This window comes from Notamacropus eugenii, chromosome 2, assembly GCF_028372415.1.
Source record: "Notamacropus eugenii isolate mMacEug1 chromosome 2, mMacEug1.pri_v2, whole genome shotgun sequence".
Classification (NCBI taxonomy): Eukaryota; Metazoa; Chordata; class Mammalia; order Diprotodontia; family Macropodidae; genus Notamacropus; species Notamacropus eugenii.
In genome coordinates, this window is record NC_092873.1 from 444,418,512 (window position 1) to 444,435,237 (window position 16,726).

The 16,726-nt window shown below is 34.5% G+C and overlaps 1 protein-coding gene across 2 annotated transcripts in view; it reads right to left on the reverse strand.

Moving 5' to 3' along the window:
• Window positions 1-4,863: 4,863 nt before the first annotated feature.
• Window positions 4,864-16,726, reverse strand: part of LOC140529559 (complement factor H-like) — a 72,308-nt gene continuing 60,445 nt past the window's right edge. For both annotated transcript variants that reach the window (XM_072648319.1, XM_072648318.1), the window contains 4 exons: window positions 15,077-15,253; window positions 9,770-9,952; window positions 6,737-6,944; window positions 4,864-5,595 (listed from right to left, as the gene is read on the reverse strand). In XM_072648319.1, the coding sequence (XP_072504420.1) occupies window positions 6,748-6,944; window positions 9,770-9,952; window positions 15,077-15,253 (557 nt within the window). In that variant the 3' untranslated portion in view covers window positions 4,864-5,595; window positions 6,737-6,747. The remainder of the gene's footprint in view (window positions 5,596-6,736; window positions 6,945-9,769; window positions 9,953-15,076; window positions 15,254-16,726) is intronic.

A 16,726-nucleotide genomic window follows, 5' to 3' on the forward strand; every position in this document is an offset into this window, starting at 1 on the left:
AAAAATTGTCCTGAAGTCCTATAATTAAAAGGCAAAGAAGAAATAGAAAACATCCACTGATCACCACCTGAAAGAGATCCAAAGAGGAATACTTGCAGGACTATCATAGCTAAATTTCAAAGTTCCGAGGTTAAGAAAAAAGTATTTGAAGCAGCCAAAAAAAAATTAAATATCATGGAACTACAATAAGATAACATAAATCCTAGTAGTTACTACTTTGAAGGACTACAGTTCTTGGAATACTATATTCCATAGAGAAAGAGAGCAGGGGTTAAGACCAAAGGTAACGTACCCAGAAAAGTCAAATATAATCCTAAATGAAAAAAAAGACATTAATGAACTTAACGACTTCCAGGTTTTTGTGACAAAATGAACAGAAAGTAATGGAAAATTTGACATATACCATCTAGAAGAAATATAGGGTAAACTTTAAAGACAAATTATAAGAAACTCGTTAAGGTCAAATTATTTACTTCATATATGTGAAAATATTAGCAATATTCTTATGATTGTTATCATTATTTGTGTAGTTTGAAAGAAACGCTTGATGGGGTATTATGGGGTGGTAGCAAAAAAATTCAAACTGCATAGGGAGAGGTAAAAAAAAAAGTAAATCATTCCAATCAAAAGAGACATAAAAGGAAAACAATAGAGAAGATAATGGGGAGAGTACAGGTAGTACTAGAATCTTAATCTTATTGGAAATGGGTTAAAGTCAGAAATACACACACATATCTAGAAGGATACAAAAGTATTCCAGATTGAGAAAGAAATAAGAGGGCAAGGATAGGATTGAAGGAAAGGATAAGGGAGGGACTTTTAGGAGGGTAGGTGGGTTAAGGAAAAAGAGGTCAAGGTAGTAGGTAGAAGTAAAGCAGAAGAGTGAGGCGAAATAGGGAAAATGGGATGAGAAGAGAAGTGAGGAAAAATAGGAATCAGGGAAACGCAGAACAAGTAATTGTAGCTTAGACTGTGAATGGGACAAATTACCCATAAAATGGAGAAGAATCACAGATTAAAGATTTGAATTTAACAATATGTTTCTTTCAGAAAACACCATAAAAATTAGAAATATACACAAAATGATAAAGGGCAAGAGCAGAATTTACTCTGTGAAAAAAAAAAGGTGAGATAGTAATCATGATGTCAGACAAAGTTAAAGTTAAAATAGATTCAATGAAAAGAGAAAAATAGAGCAACTACTCTATGTGTCAGTGACATTATTCAATATTGTTTTAGACCATCCAGAATAACTAGATGATAGAAAATATCCAAGCATATGCCTGCCAAAACAGACACAGGAACTATATGAGCATAAACATAAAACATTTTTATACAGATAAACTCAAATCAAAATAATTGAAGTAACATTTTTGTTGATGGGTAGGTAAAGCCAATATGATAAAAATGACAATTTTACCGAACCTATTTATTCGATATCCCCCCAATTAAATTACTAAAAAAATTATTTTACCAGTTCAGCTAGAAGAGCAAAAGATCAGGAACTTCAAAAAAACAGGCAAAAAAGATGTAAAGAAAGGAGGTTGAGCAGTATTAAAACTCAAACTACATTATAAGGGAGAGCATTGTTGGAGCATAATGAGAATAATTTTGATTCTTTTAAATTAAAATTTTATTGTGTAAATAAATCTTATCTATCCATGAATAGAGGAAATGCAGAAAACTGGGGAAAATATTTAACTGGAAATATCTAAGATTGATTATGACTGGTTGAATTAGCAGTGGTGTAGGAGATAATGAGCTGGCTGACTTAGAAAAACATGGAAAGACTCAAACTTATTAAGGAAGATGCTATCCACATTCTGAGAAACAGACAAATATAAATAAGTATAGTATGCTCTTACAAATATGTGTACGTTTATGTATATGTATGTGTATGTATATGTATGTTTATAGATATCTAAGTATATATATATATATATATATATATATATATATATATATATATATAAGCATCCATACTTAATTGCAGCTTTTTTTAGGATGGATGAGGGAGGGAGGGGAAAAGTAAAGTAAAAAGTACGCAGCAGAGAACAAAAGAAAACCTACAGGGAAGTGCAAAAAACCTGGGTAGCTTTGAAAAAAAATGTGTAGTATTTATTACAGAGGTGTTCTTGAAATGGAAATTTATTGTTTTATACTGAATCCTCTCTTGTTCTGCTGCAATTAAAAACACTAGAAAAGGAACAAGCTAAAATCCCCCATAAACACTAATTTGGAAATCTAAAAATTAATGGTAAGATAAATAAAACTCACTGTAAAAAACACTGAATTAGTAAATAAAACTGGAGTTAAAGTAAGTATACCATCAACAAAGATGAAATTAAAGTTGTTACCAGGCATAATTTTTCCCAATTACATTCCAATAAATTTAACATTTTAAGTAAAGAATATTTTAAAAATACCCATTGCCTCAATGAGCAGAAGAAGAAATAAAGTATCTAAACAGATCTGTTTTAGAAAAAAATAAATTGAAGAGGCCATAATTGAGTTTCCTTCCAATCTTTTTAAAATTTTATTTATGTACTTTTCCAATTATTCATTTATTTGAGTTTTCAACATTCATTTCCACAAAATTTTGAGTTCCAAATTTTCTCCCCATATCTCCCCTCCCCCACCCCAAAATGCCAAGCATTCTTATTACCCCTTCCACCCATCTGCTCTCCCTTCTAACACCCCCATCTTCCCTTATCCCCATTTTTTCTTTTGTCCTGTAGGGCAAGATTAATTTCTGTACTCCATTACCTGTATTTCTTATTTCCCAGTTGTATGCAAAAATAATTCTCAACATTTGTTCCTAAAACTTTAAGTTACAATTTCTCTTCATTCCTCCCTCCCCACCTATCTCCACTGAGAAGGTAAGCAATTCAATATAGGCTATATATGTGTAGTTTTGCAAATGACTTCTGTAATAGTCATGTTATGTAAGACTAACTTTATTTCCCTCCATCCTCTTCTGCTCCCCATTTCTTTTATTCTCCCTTCTGATCTTGTCCCTCTCCAAGAGTGTTTACTTCTAATTGCTCCTTCCCATTTGCCCTCTCTTCCTTCATCCACTCCCATCCTTCTTATCCCCTTCTTCTCTGCTTTCCTGTAGTGTGAGACAGGTTTTCATACCAAATTGAGTGTACATGTTTTTTATTCCTTGAGCCAAATGTGATGAGAGTAAGCTTCACTGTTTCCTTCTCACCTCCTCTCTTTTTCTCTTCATTAAAAAAATCTTTTTCTTGCCTCTTTCATGAGAGATAATTTGCCCCATTCCATTTCTCCCTTTCTCCTCCCAATATATTCCTCTCTCACCTCTTAATTTTTCAGATATGATCCCTTCACATTCAACTCACCCTGTTCTCTCTGTCTCTCTGTCTCTGTCTCTCTCTCTTTCTGTCTGCTTCTCTCTCTCTCTTTCTCTCTCTGTGTGTGTATTATCCCTCCAACTACCCAGGTACTGAGAAAAGTTTCAAGAGTTACAAATATTATCTTTCCATGGAGAAATGTAAACAGTTCAACCTTAGTAAGTTCCTTATGGTTTCTCTTTCCTATTTACCTTTATATACTTCTCTCGATTCTTGTGTTTGAAAGTCTAACTTTCTTTTCAGCTCTGATCTTTACATCAAAAATGCTTGAAAGTCCTCTATTTCATTGAAAGACCATTTCATCCTCTGAACTCAAGAACTCAAATAGAAAGTTCTCTCAGTTGATACCCTGCTCCCCCCCATTCATAATTAGTCTTTTATCCTGGCATTCAAACAGCTACAAACTCAATTAACTCAACAATCATGTAGTCCACAATTCTCTATCCTGTCCCTAAGTACGAGGGACTTTGTCCAGTGTTTTGTCAGGCCAGGCAAACTCTACTTTCTTTCCCTGATGGTAAGCATTGTTCTTCCTCATCCGATAGGATGGGAGGAGATATCTGTTTACCAAGAAAGTAACCTTCTATGGTCTTATTTTTTTCCCCTTTTTTGGGCATTTTCTCAACCAGTTACTTCATTTTTGGATCCTTTGTCAAGAGTAGGGTATACTCCGGGGATCTGTAAAATCTCAGTTCCTCCAAGGTGGCACAACCAAGTGTGTACACTGGTCTGGGAGTAGGGAGAGATTTTTGTGCCTGGAATCTTAGCAGTTACTTTTCCACAGCCACCTGGCCTCCAGTTCTGCCAAGCCAGAACTGGGAGACTGGGATTCAGTCAAGTTGTGGGGGCAGGGCCCCCATTCAGTGCGAGACAAAGACCAGCTCCCTCAGGGCATCTACACAGGGTAAAGGTTATAATTAGCTCCTCAGGGCTCCCAGGGGTTTTGCGATCCAATAATGGATGCAGGCTGCTGTAGGGGCTGAGATGGGAACTGCTGCCACCTGCTGATGTGGCCTCTGCAGTCTGCTGCCTGAGGCAGGAGCTATGGGAAGGCCCTTCTCCCTTCCAGGACAGCTGAAAAAACCTTGTCACTGACCTTTGGCGCCTGTGGGTTGACGGATTTGTGAACCCACTGCTACTGGGACTGGGGATTCCGTGATTGGAGAGTCCACCCCCGAGGGCTGTTCCCAAGCAGCTGGGCTGGTCTCTGCTCCATGTCCAGTGCAACTGACATTTCCCATGGGCCTTTCAGGTGGCCCTGGGCTGGAAATCTCCACTCTGTTGTTCTCCACTTCTGCTGCTCCAAAATTTGTTGAAGAGTCCCTCTCTACAAGTATTTTATGGGTTGTGTGGGGAGAGCCTGCCTTTGTGTGTCTTTTTACTCAGCCATCGTGGCTCTGAGCCCAGTAAACTCCGCTTTCAGAATTCTTGTGATTTACATCTAGTAATCCTGTTAAACAAAGATATTACATTAATCTCACATGACTTGTTTTTGAGGTAGACATCCTCTTGTTAAGATCATTGCTTTTATTTCTACATATACCATAATTTCCTTCTGGTGATATATTACAATAGTTTGCTGCAAATGAAATAACATTTTCCTAGTTTTTATGCCTTGGAACCTACACACTGTTTCTATTTAAAACAAAACAAAACAAAACAAAACAACCCCAGAATAGTATTTGCTTTTTCTGCAACACCTCTCTTGGCCTCTATGATTTTTTGAAGATCAAGAACAATCATTACACATATTAATAAAATAAAGCACTGTCCTTTTTAGATATGAGCACTTGAATTTTAAATGTAACCCAAGGAACTGTAGACCCCCAGAAATAATACTCTTCTCCAATCCTTCCAATTTAGTACAGAAGAGATACCATGTTACTTATTCCCTGAGCATATGGAGAAGTGATGCCCCCAGGTAGTTAAATAACTCAGTGTTTTCTTATAGTGAAGGTTTTATTGATACATAGTGACATTTTCTTAACTGTTTCATGCTTCAGCTTTTGCAGTTTAAAAAGTGAACATTTTAAGTCAAAAGTAAGTTGAATGAATGATGGACCAAACTTTGTGAATACAACTAAATCAAAACATTTATCACAAAGGAGAAAGTGATCAAAATGTGCAGACTGAGCCTGAGAATTTATTACAGTCATCATTTGCAAACAGTGGTAGGATATGGCTGATGGCACTGTTCTTCATTATCTCTGTAGTTGAATTCCTAAGGAAATAACATAACAAAGAGTAAAAGTTAGTAAGTGAAAGAAAATATTAAGCCTCAAAAAACCCAAAGGATTTGTATAGAATAATGGTGCTATGAAAAACGTTTGATGTTGCATTTTTAAAAAAGAACATGCATAGATTTTTGAGGGGCAGAAGACAGAACTGTTGGTTGACGATGAATAAGTTTAGTTTAATTACAAATCCTAAACTACATGAAAAGTTTCTAGAAGAACAAGTTCTCAAATGATACTACAAAGTTTGGCAGAAAACAGATTCTCTTTTGATCCTCTTATTTATACTTGGTCTGTACCATCGTTTCTCTAACTGGAACTCAGGCTATTGTTACAGAGCTAAGGAACCTCTGAAAGCAGTCCAGGGAAAATTGTTGTTGATTTCCTTATTCTCTTCCATCTATATAATACTTCCTCTCTTTTCCTTCCCATGTCCCCATGCAATAACTCAATTCTCTACAGGGGTTTTGAGAGTTTAATAAACACAAACGAAAATCCATACATACTGGTGGTTCATCTGTCCCTGAAAGATTTTTAAATTATTTTTTAAATTCTCATTATGTAAGAATCTCACTAGGAACCACAGAATAAAAATTTGTTTCATATAAAAATCTCCTTAGAAGAGTGTAAGGATTGCTAGTTTGAAGTGGTGTCTTTAGGTAACATAGACGGAAAGAGTCATAATCTCTTGAAGACCAAAGTTAAACCAATTTAATTGTTTTTGACAAAGTGAGAAGAGATTTTTAATCAATTGCTAATAAAAAAATATATATGTATATACATACATATATATGTATATGTATATAAGGTATCAAAGTATGTTATAATACCCAATATCCTCAGACAATGGGAATTTATTAAGGTTAATTTTTTGATAGGAGTGGTGGGAGATAGGAAAGGTTGTCAATCGCTTTTCCTAGAGATTTACATTCTGTCCTTGAGATTTTGAAAAACAGATCAAGCAATAATCTCATTTGGACGAATCCTCAGTAGAATTCTTAGATGTGTATTGGGTGGGTTTCTCATCTTTACATCCTGATGATAACATAAAATGTTGCAGTGATAAGAATGTCACAAAATAGACATACAGCTCACATCAGAAAAGCCCAGGATTAGTGTAAAACTCACCACAGTTCTATTTATATACATCTAGGATAATTGATTTTCCCATCTATGCACTTTGCTCTAAATGGAGGTGATCCTGGATCTTTACGATATCCCAAAATACAAGAAAATTCCGTGTCTTCTCCTGTTCTTGAATAAAGTTTTTCAGAGTTTGACCATCTAAGTTTTATATTATTTTTCACCATCACTTCTTTTGATACTGTACATGCCTCTGAAAGATGAAAAGAATACATATTGCAGTTAATAATAAGTATATACAACTTTACATTTTCCAAAATAATTGGGAAGATAAAAGCCATTTCTTCAGTGATAATGCAAGTCCTTTTCTCCTTCTCTTCTGTTCACAATACTGAATAATATGATATTAAGTTCTAAATGATAGCATATGATCAGAGCTTTAACCACTCTGGGTGGTGTTTTTTCTCTTCCTGCAACATTTAAAAGAAGATGTGCTTCCTTCACACAGTAGTTTAGTGACTACTACCCATGTGTTTTTAAGTCTATACCCAAATTATGGTTGGAGAAAAAGGCAAAGCCTGAGAGAGAGTAAGGGAGCAGGGTTGTAGGTACTTTTGACATTCTTTAGTGGTTCAAGTCTTGTCCAACTCTATGTGAGCCCATCTGGGGTTTTCTTGGCAAAGATACTTGTTATTTGCTATTTCCTTCTCTGGTTCAACTTATAGATGAGAAAGCTAAGGCAAGCAGAGTTAAGTGACATGCCCGTGGTTACACATATAGTAAGTATCTGAGGTTTGGATTTGAACTCTTTCTGACTTAAGGCTTAGACAGTTCTATTTACCACCTCCCTAACCATGCTTTTAGATAAGGCACTTCATAAATGTTTATTGACTGATGGACTGAGAAACATGGAAAGGTAGAAAAGGCAGAAGCCTACTCTCTCTCCTTCTTTCAGGTTGTCCTTCTTAGAACTTCCCTACTTGTTTCACCTTCACCCCAGATCTCACCATACTGAATGTTCCCCAGCTGCTGGAGTTCTCTGCAGCATCTACTTGAAAACCATTCTCTCTGCTTTAGATATTCGCATTCTCTCATATATTGCTCATTCCATACAGTCTCACATTTGGTTAGATATCTGAGCCAGGTAACTTTGGATACCTGAAGAAAATGTGGTACCCTTCTGAGAGCTTATTCCTAAACACACTTTGTCCTTTTTGAGTAATTGGATACTGATAGGATTACCAGCATGTGGTTATACTTTGGTTGTTTCTTTTTTTTTTTTTTGAAATATAAAATTTCTTGTATCTTGATGGTTTTCTGGAATGGACACAACCTTTTTCTGAGGATTTGAAAGGGAGCTTGTTAACTCTGGGGCAGCTTCAGGCAGGCAAATCCTCTCTGTAAGCAATTGCGTTTTGTCTGGTGAATACTACTGGAAGCTATGCTGTTAAGGTGTAGAATAATCCCTTCCCAGAGAAACTTGTGCTTATTATTTCAAATGTTCATGCTTCAGTCTCATGGGCGAAATGTTGCCTTTGGTAATAAGGTAAGGGAAAAATGAAAGAAATCTGTAAGAACGAAGAAAAGGAAAAGCTACAGATTCAAAAGATAATCAAGAAGAAATGGTTTTCCAATAGTAGCTAGAAATAAAAAACAGGTCTATTAAATCATCAGCATTTTCTAGATTGCTAATGGAACAAGGCAAAATAAAGAAAAAGAGAGTTAATGTTGATTAAAACTTCAAAATATTTCATGTATTCAGCATTAAATTTCCGAGATACACATAGAAGATATATGCACAATTATCACTAAGAATTACATCATAATTATGCATGCAAATGATTATCAACATGAACTAAAAATAGCAAAATTATCAGAAAATAATAGCAGGATTTAATATAATACCAATCAATGTCTTAAGGGGCTACTTCAAATGATTAGACAAATGACTAAAAAAATGTCTTGATGCAAACAAGTGCAGAAGACTGTCAACTGGGACAATGAATAAAAGAAAAAAATTGTATTGAAATATATAATTTACAACAAATAAGTAATTTCCTAAAGTCATTTATTACTCGACAAAACCAGCAGACTGATAAGTGGGACAGAGTAGCTCATCTACAATTCGAGATATGTGAGAATTTCAGGGTTTTTTTTTCTTTTCGAAAAGTCATATAGTGTCATGATGAAAAAAAATGTATCAGAAACACAAACTATAAGCTATATTCTTTATCCGTGGTACAAATATCACCCATGTCTAGTATCTTGAATAATCTTTTTATCCTTTTACTTGTAGTTAGGTCCTTTCAAAATCTCCCATAAATTTATCAACATTTCACTATTTATAATGTCCATACTGATTCCCAAATAATCAATGGAAAAGAGGAATTCAGATTTAACAAACTCTTCACTGAAATGAACCTTGGAGAATATCTCTTCTCAGCCACATATATGTAATTATTTTCATCCTAACTGCTTTCTGGACTGATCATCTGGCTTTCTCAGGAAATCACTGTTCCAAATTCTGTCTTTTGGGGCAAAAGAATCAATTTTGAAAATGAAATACAAATAAATCAACTTTGTATTTCCTTAAGTGCAATAAAATTGTACCAAGTGTCACACACAGTCTACTATGTAAAAGTTAAAAGGGATGGAAAATGGTGTTAGATGGAGGTAATTTGTTATCTGTTTTCGAATTTTGAAAACAAGGAAGAGTTCTCTTTGAATATAAAGAAAAGGAAACACATGATTCCTTTTTTTCTTAAATTACTACTCCCAGTAACCAGGGTGTGATCAAATTGGAGTGAAAAGCCTGAATTATACATTTAGTCATGTAGTAACAAAAAGAATTCTTAGATGCAGGTATGGCAGCATTCAATATGTTGGAGACACTGGTCTGGGCAACAAGCATGGGTGTCAATCAAGCATTTCTTTTAGGTTTTCTGTTGAAGCTTGTTCTGTTTATTGAGATTTACTCCCCTATAATACCATCCTGTGATATTTTAACTACAAACACCAACTGATCCTATCCTTCATTAATAACATTTTCCTTACATACTGAGTCTATTTAGCACATACCTAGGCAAGTTGGTTCCCTTGTCCAAAATCCATTTCTGCATGTCACATATTGCGAACCCTGTAGCACATAGAATTTTTGACATCTGTACTCCACTGTTGATTCTGGAGTGTATTCAGGTAATGGGAAGGAGATGATATCTCCATTATTAATAGATGGAGGTGGTCCACATTTTCCTACTTCCTCTGAGGATGAGAGAAAGAATTTTACTTGGTGAAAGAGATAATACAGACAGGAGATTGAATTAAAACAAGAACTATGAATTTGATAATTGTCCCTTCCCCTTCAGTTTCCCAGGATACTGAACTCTACTGTGCATTTATTCAAATTTCAACTCGCATTATTGATTTGTGTATAGCTCACCCTCCACCTATACACAGATTATCCACCCTCCACTTCCATAAATCCCACCACCTCAATTCCACTATGCTGCTTCACCCTCATCTTTTGTAAAGGGCTTATGGAGTCAGCTAATCAATCAGTCAGCAAGTATTACTTAAATACCTTCTATATGCAAAGCACTGTGCTATGTGCAATGCTGGGTAAAGGAATAAATAGGCCCATCAGCCAGAAGAAGGAATCTGAAAGGATGAGAATTCTAGTTGGTAATGATGACTAATGGGGCAGCTAGGTGACACAAGGGATAGAATGTCAGACCTGGAGTCAGGAAGACCTAAGTCCAAATCTGGCCTCAAATACTTATTATTTGAGTGACCCTGGGCAAGTCACTTCACTCTATTTGCCTCAGTTTCCTCATCTATAAAATTATCTGAATAATGAAGTGGGAAACCATTCCAGTATCTTTGCCACAAATGCCCCTAAAGGAGTCATGAATTTTGGCAGACAATGGAAAAATGATTAAACCAAATGAGGAATAAAAAAGAGCAGAAAATCTGAGGGAACTAGTGGTAAGAATCTTACTCTCTCTTATTTCTAATGTTAGCCTTCTGTCTAAGCACACACTGAGAAGTCTTACAAGGTCTGTAATGGTAATTTAAATGGTCAGATCTTTCCCATTCATTAATATGCCAGTGTGATCCACCCAGGACATATGGAATCCTGAGTCACATGAGTCCGTGGAGGGAGTATTTTGCTGAAGTGGTGGAGCAGGGAAGGATTGAATAGGAAGAAGCAGAGCTAGAGCAGAGCTGAGAGGAAATTTGGTCAGAGCAGTCAGAAGTAGGAAGGATTCAGGCAAGCAGGCCGCTGACCAGTGTGAGTGAAAGAGCTTGTTTGTGATTTTGTTTAAGGTAGCTGGTTTGTGGGAAGCCTACCAAGGGGAAGGCTTGGGGATAGTGTTATCCTCTCTATTGTCATTGTGTATAGATTATGATGAGTTTGACTTTTTTTATGCAATAAAATTCTATTTTATCTTCTGTCAACCTTTCTATCTTTTTTTGTCATAAACTCCTCACCTATCCATTGATCTGACAGGTAATTTCTTCCATGCTCCTCTAATTTACTTATAATGTGATCCTTTATGTCTAAATCATGTAGCCATCAGGATGTTCTCTTGGTATTGCATATCAGATATTTATCTACACAGTTTTCTTAGATGTTTTTGTGGAACAGTGAATTTTTGCCACAATAGCTATGACTTTTAGGTTTATCAAACACTTGACTACTGTACTTATTTGCTTTTTATTTTATTCTTAATTAATTCCATTGATCAACCTCACTATTTCTTACCTAGTACCAAACGTTTTAGATGATTACAGTTTTTGCAGTATAGCTTGAGATCTGGCATTGCTAGGCTCCATTTCTTTTCCTTCATTTTTTTTTCCTTTTTCCCTTTATATACTTAACAATTTGTTTCTCAAGGTGAATTTTATTAATTTTGTAGCTTAAATCCTTTCATAGTTTGATTGACATGGCATTGAATAAGCAAATTAATTTAGGCAACATTTTCATTTTTATTATATTGGCTTAATGTACCCATGAGCAATGATTATTTATACAATATTTAGATACTTCTTTAATGTCTACCATATTTTATAATTTTGTGTGTCTTGGCAGATTAACTTCCAGTTGTTTTATATTTTCTATAGTCATTTTAAATGGGATTTCTCATCCTATATCTTCTTGCTGGATTTTATTGGTTATACACAGAAATGCTGACTTGTATAAGTTTATTTTATATCCTGAAGCCTTGCTAAATTTGTTAATAATTTCAGCTATGCACTTCAGTTGACTGCAGTTCTTGAAGTAAATCATTATATCATCTGCAAAATACAATAATTTTATTTCATCTTTGTTCTTATTCTTTCAAATACTTTTTCTTATGTAATTACTATAGCTAGCATTTCTGACAGTGTACTGAATAGTAATGGTGATACATGACATCCTTGCTTTATGTATGATCTTACTGAAAAGACTTCCAGCTTATCCCTGTTACATATACTGCTAGCTCTTGGTTTTAGAAAGATACTGCTCATCATTTTAAGAGAAACTCTATTTATTCCTGTGCATTCCAGCGTTTTAACTGGAATAGGTGGTGTATCTTGTCAACATCTTTTCCTGCATCTATTGATACCATCACATATTTTTCTTGTTTTATTATTAATAAAGCCAATTATGTTTATAGTATTCCTAAATGTTACACCAGAAGTGTATTTCTCATAGAAATCCAGCATGATTGTAGCGTATAGGTTTAGGTATCAAGACCATATTTGTGCCATAGAAGGAACTGGACAGGACCTCTTTTTTCATATTTTGAAATAACTTATATAGTACTGGAATTAATTTTCCTTTAAATATTTGTTAGAATTTACTTGTAAATTCATTTGGTCTTGTTTTTTTTTCTTTTTAAACATATCTTATTCAATTTATTTTTCTCAGATAGATTTAAGTAACCCATTTCCCATTCTGTCAACCTGAGTATTTCTTACTTTTGTAAATACCAATTTCATTTAAATTGTCAATTTATTCACATGTAATAATTATCAAAATATCTCCTAGTACTTTGTTTTTCGTCTTCTTTTTTGATCGTATATTCATCTTTTTTCCTTTTGGATACTGGAAATTTGGTTTTCTTTCTTTTTAAAAAATCAAGTTAGCTAATGGCTTAGATTAATTTATTTTAAAACCAGCTCCTAGTTTTGTTAATTCTTTTTTCTTTAAATGATATTAAACTCATCTTTGATTGTCAGAATTTCTGTTGTAGTTTTAATTAGGAATTTTCTATTTGTTTTTTTTTCTAGGTTGTTTTTTTTTGTTGTTGTTGTTGGATACCACAGCATTTGAATTGTTATTTCTCTCTTCTGTTGATTAAAGTATTTAGAGATTTAAGTTTTTTTCCCCAAGTTCTGCTTAGATTGATTTCCTTAAGTTTTGGTATGCTTCCCTCCATTAACCAGTTCAGATGAAAGTGACATTCAAGTATCACTCATTTCCCCCCCGCCCCCACTTCCTTTTTCTGGTAGTACAGACTTCCACTTACCTCATTTTTGTGAGATATTTTCCCCTTTCCCATCCCTCTTCTCCCACTTCATTCTAATTTTGTACCCCTTCCAGTCTTCTTTTAAGATAATCAAAACATAATAGAAGTACTCTTACATCCTTGGATCAATCAAGCTCCCTCTATGACTTGACCTTTGATGATTATGAGTTTCTGAGGGGCTACCTGTATCATCTCCCCATATAAGAATGCAAACAGTTTAATTTTGTTTAGCTTTTTATGACTGCTTTTCAAATTTTCTATTTATCTCTTGACTTTTCATCAAGACTGCTTGGGAGGCCTTTGCTTCACTAAAGGTCAATTTTTCCCATGTAGAATTATACTCAGTTTTTCTGGATAAGTTATTCTTGGTTTATAAGCCTAGATCTGTTGTCTTCTGCAATACTCAATTGAAGCTCTCTCCTCCTTTAAGGGGTACACTAAGTCTAATGCAATTCTGACTGGTTCCTTACAACTTCAATCATTTCCTTCTGGCTGCTTACAGGTTTGTTTGTTTGTTTCTTGGTTGTTGTTTAATAGACATGTCTAGATTTTTGCTATAATATTCCCAGGAATTTTCATATTAGGGTTTCTTTCATGATGGAACAAGTGAATTCTTTTTAATTTCTGTGTTGTAGTCGTTCTGAGAGATCTAGGCAGCTTTCTTTTATGATGTCTTCAAATATTATGTTTAGTAGTTTGGTACTGACTTTTAAGTAGTGCAATAATTTTTAAGTTATCTCTCTTAAATCTGTTGTCCAAGTCCATTGTGTTTGCTATGAAATAGCTTGAAATTTTTTATATATTTTAAGAATATCTTTTATTAACTAGTTTTTTCAAATTTCTTCCCCCATAGCCTTTGGAAACTCTTCTCTATCTCTGATTATAGTGACCCCTGTGCACACATGACTTTCCATTTTATATCTTCAACCTTGACTGGAAGCCAGGAAATGCAGTGTCATGTATGTCAAATTTAAAGAAAATTCAAAGGAATTTAACCAATAGCGTTAAAGACATCAGAAATGTCCAGAAAGATGAAAACAAAATACAGGCTGTGATATTTGATTGGGACTATGGAAACAATAGAAGTGGCATTAAAACACTTATTCCAAGTGTGGGGAGACTGGGACCTTGAGATCATATATGACTTCCTAAGTCCTTGGGTGTGACCTTTGGACTGAGTCCAAGTTTTATAGAACAAATCCTCTTATGAATGAATTCAAAGGAACAAACTTGAGGACCTAGAAGGCCACATGTGGCCTCAAGACCACAGGTTCCCCACACCTGATTTATTCCTCTGCCTGAAGACAGGACCTCAAAACTCTTTGCAAAAGATTATAATAGAAACAGTATTTACATATTTTTGCAGAAGCAAACTGTATTGAAATCCATCACTCAAATAATTTCAATTCAACAAACATTTTAAAAAACCCCAACACTTCATTTATGTAGAAATTGTGTAGGTTCTGAAGGATACACAAAATTTAAGTTCCTGCCAAAATTTATAGGTGCTTCCCTCATGGAGCTAATGACCTTGAGAAACAATTTTTAAATTAATTACTAATTAATCGATTTATTCCCTTTTAGTTAAAGTTACTAGCTTAATCATTTTATTAGTAAAGTGTAGTATATAGAGAGCCTTTCTTGGAACCATAATGATTTGAGTTAAATTTCCATCTTTGCCCCCATTGATTATGTGAGCCTAGTACTATCATAACCTCTCCTTGTCCCAGGCAATTCTCAAAGACTAAATTTGAAAACAATGTAAATCTACCCTACTAAGGTGTTTATATTGTTGTTGTTCTTGTTTGTAATTCTCTAGACCCATAAAATCACTGGGAAAGTGAAAGACTCCAAACAAATTATTGAATACCTTTGCATTGTGGATTCCCTCTCCAGGAGCCTCCTACACAAATTATTTCAATTGAGCCTTCAGACTGGAAATTTTGTAGACACTGATAAGTCACTTTATCTCCTGGAAAATAGTGGGATTTTGGAATACCAATCATGTTAGCATTATTAACCTGGGGTGGAGCTGTACATCTCGCATCTGAAAAAAATGTATTTGTGTAATTAATGATAAGCATTTAAAAGGGAGATATGATCAAATAAATACAATAACATGGTTGTAACAGCAGCAATAATGCTAAGATAATACATTTTTATTCTTTGATGCACTTACTTCAATACCTTAAAAAAATTGTGATATTATCACTGGTCTGCCCTCGAACATCCTAGCTAGGCACAGAGGATGAAAGGGGATTAAATGTAAAATGAAAGCATTAAACTCAGAAAAGAGCCACACTTAAAGGGAAATCATGAGTTCACTGGCAGAAAAAAAAAAGGTTTTGTAACAAACAGGAGTTGTGACTTATTCCTATGACAAATGTGCTCTCTACACTTGCACCTCACCATAAGGCTACTTACTAAGTTTGTGCCTCCTCTTACCACTGATTCTATATGTATATGTGTAAGGCTGTGACCCAGAAGTTTAGAGAGTGGTTTATCATTTGTTCCAGAGTTACTATGCCATCTCAGTAAGTAATCTCTTCTTTAAATTTTTTAAATCAACAAGCATTTTTTCTCCTTCCCACCTTCCCTCATGAATGGAAATTAAAAAAAAAAAAAAAAAGAAAAACAAATATGTATAGTCAAGAGAAACAAATTCCCACATTAGTCATTTCCAAGGTGAGGTTACTGACCAATACTCAGTAGACAGCATACCAGATGGCATTCACATCCTCACCTTTTTAGAATTACCCCTACAACCCTGAGACTAGCTTCTGAGGGTCTGGCTTTCCAGTTAGGAGTTGGGAGAATGAGTTCAAAGGAAATGCTACAGTAGTCAACTCTTGATTCATTGGAATCTGTGTAGTGAAGCATATGTAGCATTATACAAATGGAGTATCAAATAATAGACTTGAGGGTGAATCCCACATTCACTGTTATCTATGTAATACTGCAAACTCACTGATTTCTGAGTCTCAGTTTTCTTATTTTTTAAGTGGACTTAAAACTCTGAATCATAAATCCTGTGAGTATTTATACTACTGTAAGAAAGTGAAAATTACCAGCATCAGTATGAAACAAGGTATAGTGTTTTCTTCCTCCTTATGGAAAAGTATGTGATTAGGCTTAAAGAGACTATCTGGTACTTGGGAATGTGTTCACACACTGCTTTGGTTCTTCTGGTACTATTTACTTTGTACAGAGTAAACTTAATGCAAGGAAGCAATTAGAAACCAAAGAATTTTTGTCCTATGTTCCATCCCCAGTACACTATGAAATGTTAAAGGACTTAAAAAAAAACAGATAAATTATTAGTTATTTTATTACAATTATTGTCTATTTTGAATTAAATTTTAAAATTTTGAGTTAATGTCTGGAAAATTCTAATTCAAAAGATCCCTTTAGGATTTCATATCTAATTTTTCAATTTGTGTTTTATATTGTTTTGATCATACTAGGGATACTATATGAGAAAGAATTTCTGAGTTAGATCAAAGTATTAAAAAATAAAATT